The sequence below is a fragment of the Anabas testudineus genome, chromosome 7, assembly GCF_900324465.2.
Source record: "Anabas testudineus chromosome 7, fAnaTes1.2, whole genome shotgun sequence".
Lineage (NCBI taxonomy): Eukaryota > Metazoa > Chordata > Actinopteri > Anabantiformes > Anabantidae > Anabas > Anabas testudineus.
Genome location: NC_046616.1, coordinates 6750076 through 6757532, shown reverse-complemented (window position 1 = coordinate 6757532; position 7457 = coordinate 6750076). Strand labels below are relative to the sequence as shown.

General features: G+C 37.5%; 1 protein-coding gene across 5 annotated transcripts; it reads left to right on the top strand.

Moving 5' to 3' along the window:
• Window positions 1–719: 719 nt before the first annotated feature.
• On the top strand, window positions 720–7314 carry slc66a1 (solute carrier family 66 member 1). 5 transcript variants are annotated; one of them, XM_026367842.1, is made up of 8 exons: window positions 720–854; window positions 3255–3451; window positions 3541–3670; window positions 4075–4162; window positions 4861–5009; window positions 5108–5200; window positions 5553–5738; window positions 6418–7314. In XM_026367842.1, the coding sequence occupies exons 2-8, from the start codon at window positions 3261–3263 to the stop codon at window positions 6502–6504; spliced, it is 924 nt and encodes a 307-aa protein (XP_026223627.1). In that variant the 5' UTR covers window positions 720–854; window positions 3255–3260; the 3' UTR covers window positions 6505–7314. The 5 variants fall into 5 exon arrangements, with proteins under 5 accessions (XP_026223627.1, XP_026223626.1, XP_026223625.1 ...); XM_026367841.1 differs by lacking the exon at window positions 720–854 and adding an exon at window positions 2666–2798 and having other exon boundaries at window positions 3258–3451; XM_026367840.1 differs by lacking the exon at window positions 720–854 and adding an exon at window positions 2704–2798.
• Window positions 7315–7457: the final 143 nt, after the last annotated feature.

Sequence of the window (7457 nt, the reverse complement as noted above, 5' to 3'; positions counted from 1 at the left end):
CTTACTTTGGTTCATCTACAGGAGCAGTCAGCAGTTTTCAGTGTTACTATTTTCTACTGTAAAATAGTAAATAGTTCTCATGTTTAATTTTCTTTTTATCAAAAACATCTTTTGCAGATATTTGCCAAAAAAAAGTGCATTAACGATGGCTCTGTTCTGTATAGGTGGCATATCCCTGACATGGGGACAGTGAGGTAGCATTCACAGTACCAGGACCCTGACACTGAGAAGGCTGAATGGGCTCCTGCTGTGTTTGATTTCATCATTTTCACCTGTGTGTTCCACTGTGTGACATTGAAAAAGACTAATTAGTTTAAGTGTCACACAAAGAGTGGTTCTTATTTTCTGCATGATGGAACCGCAGACTGTGGGATGACGAGCAGAAGTAGTTATTACTGGGAAGAAAAAAAAGCCTTGGGCACATTTTGTTTCTGCTTTGTCAGTTTTGTGGTTGTAATCACTTTACTTTGAGCTCATAAAACTCCATCTCCAGAGGTCGACAGTTTTACGCGTTGCAGCACAATAACTAGAAAATAAAAGTGCAGCAGCTGCATCAGCGGTTATTGAAGTCAGTAATAAAGAAGAACAGTTAGTCATGGTGGAGAAAGAGGATAATTGAATGGTAACTTCTTATCACATGATTCAGATTTACCATTGTTACTATTTTTCACCATGACAAACTGCTTTATTTTTGCCTTCTAGTGGCGGAAATAGGCCTCGAAGTTGCTGAGTCGTCAGACTGACACACTCGTCAGGTGACACATTTTATTGCCTCAGATTTCGGAAATAGCGTCTGGACGCTTTTCTTTACGCTCCATTCAAAGTCTGGCGTTGGATTTAAGCCTCATTACCAGGTATGATATTTATCTCTAGACACTCATGTTTGGCTGTAGTATATATAATATCAGTTTGTTTTTACCGATGCAACAAAAAATGAAGAGGTCGATTATTGACTATTGATTTTCATTAAAATCGTTGTAAGTAACCTCTGCTCCAGAAATCTCACAGTTAAATGTCCTCTAACTATTAACCTGTGCTAAGTTCACTGAGAGAGACTTTTCCACAGGATCGACCATCATTAACCTGGATATTATATCGTTTTCACGCCTGCTTAGTAAAAAGCAAAGCTCGTTGAAGAATGCAGGAGGAGGCCGAAGTGAATTACTGTGCACAGCCAAATAATCCCGTTTAACAAGGCTTGTTGATATGTGATGAGAGCATGTGAAATGTTTGAGTGCTTCTAGAGAAAATTAACGGTGACATGAAAGCAAATTATTATCGACCTGTCATCAAATCCCAGTAATCTCTCTATAAATCTTATACAATTTAACGCTCTGGATCAGAGATTATTAAAGTGTTCTACTAATGGGCCTTAGATCCCGAACTGTGCTCCACCTCCCTGACAATCGTAAATCCTCAGTGGGATTTTCTGCAAGTGACTAATTATAACAATTATAATATATATATATATATATTTAGTTTCATAGATAATATTAATTATATATTATTATATATATATATATACTAGGGCACTCCATTGTTCAGCAGCCAACCAGTGCTCTCTGAAATGATTAATGTGTCAGCCCATAGACAGAATATTATCGGGCAACAATTAGCATCATTGATTTATTGTATGAACACATGTTAATGTTTGCAGCTCCTCAAATGTGAATATTTACTATTTTCATAGATTACTATGATAATAAACTTTCTCTCTTTGACTGAACCTAGAGGCCAAATGAATGTTACCTTAGACTTTAAGAAGGTAAAATGAAACACTGAAAAAATATTTCTTACATTTTGTGAGTGACTGAATCTATGAATTATAAAACATATAGTTGTTCCTTTTAGCCTTGAACCATCTTCTGTGCTAATGCAAAATAGAAACAGATTTCTGCTTGATTTGCTCCCACACTATCCTTTATGCTTCTTGAATTCAGTGTTAAAATGTATAGAATGGCCTTGAATCTTGTTTTCTTCAGATGCAGAATGGTAGAAGCAAATTTTATAGTGATATCATCTGTACACATGCTTTAAATGATACTCTAAAAACTCTATAGATACTAATATATTATTTTTTCACTCCTATTGATATCATTACAACTAGATAACTGATGATCCATATTCAATACTTCATTGTATTCCATCTCACAGCATCTCACACACATTACTTAATAAGAAGATGAACAGATTATTAATGCTATTTCAGCTGGAGGTCATTAATTTTGGCTGTACACCTACATAATCCTAAATAGCAGAGTTGACTTCAGCCCTTTGATCATTTTTTCACTGATAATAGATTTTTTATTGATGTAATGTTTGTTTTAACTGGTAATAACTGAACTAAAGTACTAAGCACTTTCCTAAAACATACTACAAGTAGTGTAGTACTATCCTTTACTCAAGTTGAAGTACGAAGTTTATGTACTAAACTCAGTTATAACACATAAATAAATGTTGTGGGGTAAAAAGTATCAGTGGCGTACTAGTAAAAGTAACCAGCAAAGTACAAGTAAATAAATAGTTATACTTAAGTAGATCAGTTAAATAAATGGATTTATATTATATCCTTTCCAGATTGAGATTGAGCCAAATCGAGCTTTTATTTTGAAGGGCAGACCGGGTTGTTTTGGAGCTCGCGAGCCGCCAGTCACGTGCTTACGGGTCATGCAGTGACGCATCCCCTCAGCGACCAATCAGCTCACAGACGCTGACGTAGCTTGTTTACCGTCTGCTTCCTGTTTTTTTTCCACAGCACAGATCATCCCGAGGTTTTTCGTCCTCTGAGGAACAGACAGGCAAGATAAATAGGACGTTGTATTAATTTACACTTTTAATAGGCTGTACACGTTCTCGACGTAAAAGCCACAAACGAAATCCAGCTGTTAATTGTTAGGCGTTTGGTTGTCGGCGGTGCTAGCTGGCTAAGCGGCTAACAAATACTTGTTTCTGTTCCGTATGCTCTGTGGGAAAAGTCCATATTTCCAGTTTTACATGGACCACAACTGTATTAAGCTATAACTATCCTGATCCGATTAGCGGATTAAAAGCAAAACTTCTAAACAGCTTCATTTCATGCTGTTTAACAACCTTTTTTTGAGCTCAGTGCTCCATATGGGATGTTTACATGGCTGAGTATTTGATGATCGTTAACTCCAGCTGTCTGTCATTTGATTGAGGTATTTTTGTTTTGTCAGACCTGAAGATGTGGCCTAAGAGCTACGTAAATAAACCTGAGACTTTCTTTTCTCCAGCAGAATATGCGGACAGATGGGGTCCTCACACGTAGCGCTTTGGGATGGTCTAATCAAGGTAACCTCACCTCTTTGTGTCCTAATGGATCCCAGTGGGTCTGGGAAGGACTTGGGGAATGTGCCCAGGATGCAAGGGATATGGCCAGTGTCTATCTGGGCCTCCTGTCCATTGTCTGCTTCATGATATCTTCAATTCCGTAAGTAGTTGTCTTGGTGTTGGTGCCTCTCACAGAAAATTATTTTTCTCATATTAAGTGAATGTCTTTCTGTCTTTTACTGATTGCAGTCAGTACTACAGCTCATGCAAAACAGGGAATATGGACCGTGCCCTTTCTATTTGGTTTCTGCTGCTTTGGTTGGGAGGTGACTCGTGCAATCTGTTGGGCTCCTTTCTTGCAGATCAGCTTCCACTTCAGGTGACTTATAGTGAAAAAACGATGGCTTCAATACAAGACTGTTGAAAACACATTTTAATATGAATCTATTTAAACATCAGTGCTTTTGATCAGCTATTTCTTCTGTTAATTGCCCAAAAGAAGGAACAATGCTCATTAGATGTTATGAATACTAGATCATGTGTTCTGAGTATTTTATTATGTTTTGACAAAAGAAAATCTAAGAATGTGTGCTATCTAATTATTGTTTGTGTCTTCATTAATGAATAAGATGATTAATTGATTCATGTCAGTGATTTTTTTTGTTACTTGACTTGAATTGTGTCATTACACTGGGCAGCACATAAATGATACAAATACTTTGTTCATGTGAGGAAAATACATTTTTTTAATCTCTAACATTTGTCTATCTCCCTGTCCTCCAGACCTACACAGCAATTTATTACGTTTTTGCTGACTTAATAATGCTGGCCATGTACTTATACTACAAGATGAGGAACAGAATGGCTGAAAGTGAGTGTTTTGTTTTTTCTATTCAGTTTTTGTAATAAACACCATAAGAACATTTTTTATCCTTGAGTTTTACTGCCTTATTTACATTAGCTCTATGCTTTGTATCCTGTGTGTTTGCATTATATCACGAGGTTGCCTAAATACAGGTGTTTTGTCTCAAAATAGCTCACAACTATTTTCTCTTTTACTGAAGTGTGAACAAACACTTGACTTTGACTGTTTTATACCAAATGTGGGCAGCATGCACTTGTCCAGTTCATATCTGGTGTGCATGTGCATATTGTTTGTTGCCATCATTCAATGTCAGCGCACATTCACCTTTCAGTTGACTGTGGGCATGTGAGGCATTTTAGGACTGCAGCAGTTTTTCCACTGGAGCCAGATACATGTCATTTATAAACTTGACCGTGAACTATCAACATAAAAGGATTAGATCAGGCTGAAAAGTTAGAAATGAACATTAAAATCCATAATGTAAACATATCTATCTATCTGCTGAAAAATGATCCAACGCTTTTCCAGGCAGTGGAAAAAGTAGTCTTTGTACAGTCTAATGATTGTGATGTTTACATGTCTCATGTTGCTATGACGTTTGTTGCCTTACTTGTGACCTTTGACACGTAAAACCTTATTTCTGCGAATATGCTGGTAACTTTTCACAGTATTATTTGTGAAACCAAGTGTTGTCTCTTCTCCAGACAGGAGAGTGTTATATGTCGTGGGTGTAACCTGCATCCTGGGCTTCACCACAAGCCTCACACACCTACCTGGATTAGGCACCCAACAAGAAATGGTTCCTTCTGGATTCAGAAGTCGTGGCCTGCTCTCCACTTCAGACCATATTAAAGTGAGACCTGTTCATTTATTTCAATTGTGACCTGAAAGATGTGAGCTAATAATTTCTTCCTTTTTTGTAACGCTGTATCCACGTTTGTGTTGCTTCAGGAGTTTACCACTAAAGAAATTATTGGTTTCTGCATTGGCTCAATATCATCAGTGCTCTACCTTTGTTCCAGACTACCCCAGATCTACACTAATGTGAGTATGAGTGCGCTTTGCTGCAAATGTATTAACTCATGTACTGTAGGCCACTAGGTCAAAGATCACTTAACACCTAGTAGGCCACTGGACATTAACTACAGTAGTACTAACACAGATGCTACTTATGCATTACAAGTTGTCTTTTGATTTTAACTCTTTGGATAAGGGAAAATATATAAAGTGACAGAGGCAACATTTAATGGACCTGAAAACTGAAAGGTGAAAACACACATTTCTGCTGACAGCATGAAGCATGCTTTTATCTCACATATCAATCACGTGTGAATTTCCCGGTGGCTGTGTAACACATCTTATATTTCTTCCCTTCTCCTATCATTTCTCTCCATAGTTCAAGAGGAAATCAACAGAAGGAGTGTCTTACTTCCTATTCGCTCTGGTCATCCTGGGAAACTCTACATATGGCCTGAGTGTCCTACTGAAAAACCCTGAAACAGGCCAGGGGGAGAGAAGCTACCTGATCCATCACCTCCCCTGGCTCATCGGCAGTCTTGGCACTCTCTCCTTAGACCTCATTGTATCCTTTAAACAAAAAAACTTGCTACATGCAACATTGCTGCTCTGGTCTCTCCTTATTCCCACATACATGCTACATTTTAGGCAGTGCTGAGCTGGTAAAGAGGACAGTTCATCAGTGGAGCTCAGGTCTCGTGACTGTGTGTGCAGAAACACAATATAGAGTATCAAAGGTCCAAACACAGAACTGAAAGATTAACTTGCTTGCTTCTTTTATTTCAGTGAACAAACAAATAATGCAGAAACATGAGACTTCATGATGACGGTGGTGTTTAGTTTTTTTATGGGCTAGGTCTAATGAGGACCAGGGGCAGCTTATAATGAAAGTAGGGTATGTATGATCAACAGTTGTTACCATAATAAGACTATCTAAAAGAAAACCACCCTGATATTTGTGCAATAAATGTAAAGCAACAACTTAGACATTGTTACCTTGGTGTGGACTAATTGACATTAAGTGTTGGCTAACTAAGGCTTCAATATGCCTAGCCATAAAATAGTCTACCACTAGTCGGTGATCCATCTTTGTATAGTATATAGTCTAGAGATAGACAAAGGTGTCTTGTCAAAGTGAGATGTGTGTTATTCTAAACGAAGTAAAATCCCCGCCAATAACTGTTTTTGCATTAAACTGACTAATTCCTGGGATTTCTGTTGATTTCCTTGACCATGTGGTTCAGATCACCATCCAGTTCATAATTTACCGCAAATCTCAAGTGGAGGTGAACAGCAGCTGCAGCGAGACGGCGCCTCTGATCTACAGTTAATTAGTGTACTGATGGGACGCCCTCGCTTCCAGTTTCCCTCAAAGTCACATTCCCAGCGCAAGATCAACATGTTATACGTGATAGTTTTATTTACAATTACAATGTTTACAATGTGTACATTGACAGAGTAAGTGGTTCACATTGCTCTTAATGTGAAAGGGACAATTAAGGGTTTTAAGTTTTGGGCATTGAGATGGAAACCCCACTTGTCAACCCTAACACCTCCTGATTTTGCTGATGTTTGATCTCTTATAGATTTTAGAAACATACTGGCGTAGGTGATCTTACCGCACAGGAGTTTCTCTAAAATTATTGTGGTGTTTTTAAGTTGCCAAAGATGGTTATGGCTGCTAATCGCTGCATGATCTTTTTCATCGTTTAGTGTCTCAGAAAACCTCCTGTAACTTGAATCTGTTGTTGTTGTTTTTTTACAGGATCTTTGAGATGTTTTGGAATGCAGTTCAATGTCTTATCTAAAAATAAGAGATGTGTAGATTTCAATTAGTCAATCATGTGCCATAATCAAAAAATGTGTATTTTAGATATCTAACTTTTTAATTGTAGTAATATGGTTTAATTTTACTTCCCCACCCCAACACTTGACCAGTTTTGTTTGCACTGGTGATAAAAGTGACATCAGTTAACACAGATTCTCGCTGCTTTGTTTCATGTACACATTTGGATTTTCACCATTTTGCACACTTTTTTGAACACAAACTTTTTGTGCTTGTAGAAATGTTAAATATGTTTGGTGGGTCATCGTACTGTAAAACATGAAACATTAAACAAATGTTTTCTTGGTTCCTTTCATTCTGAGTAAAGTTTTACTGGAGCCTTTTGGGATAGTCCCATTTCCTTTCATAGTTGCATTCTAGTTAGGTTTTTATTTGTGCTGATTTATGAATTTTACTGTATCTACTTCTGAAAAGAAAAACACCCTGAAAGCTCTCCCT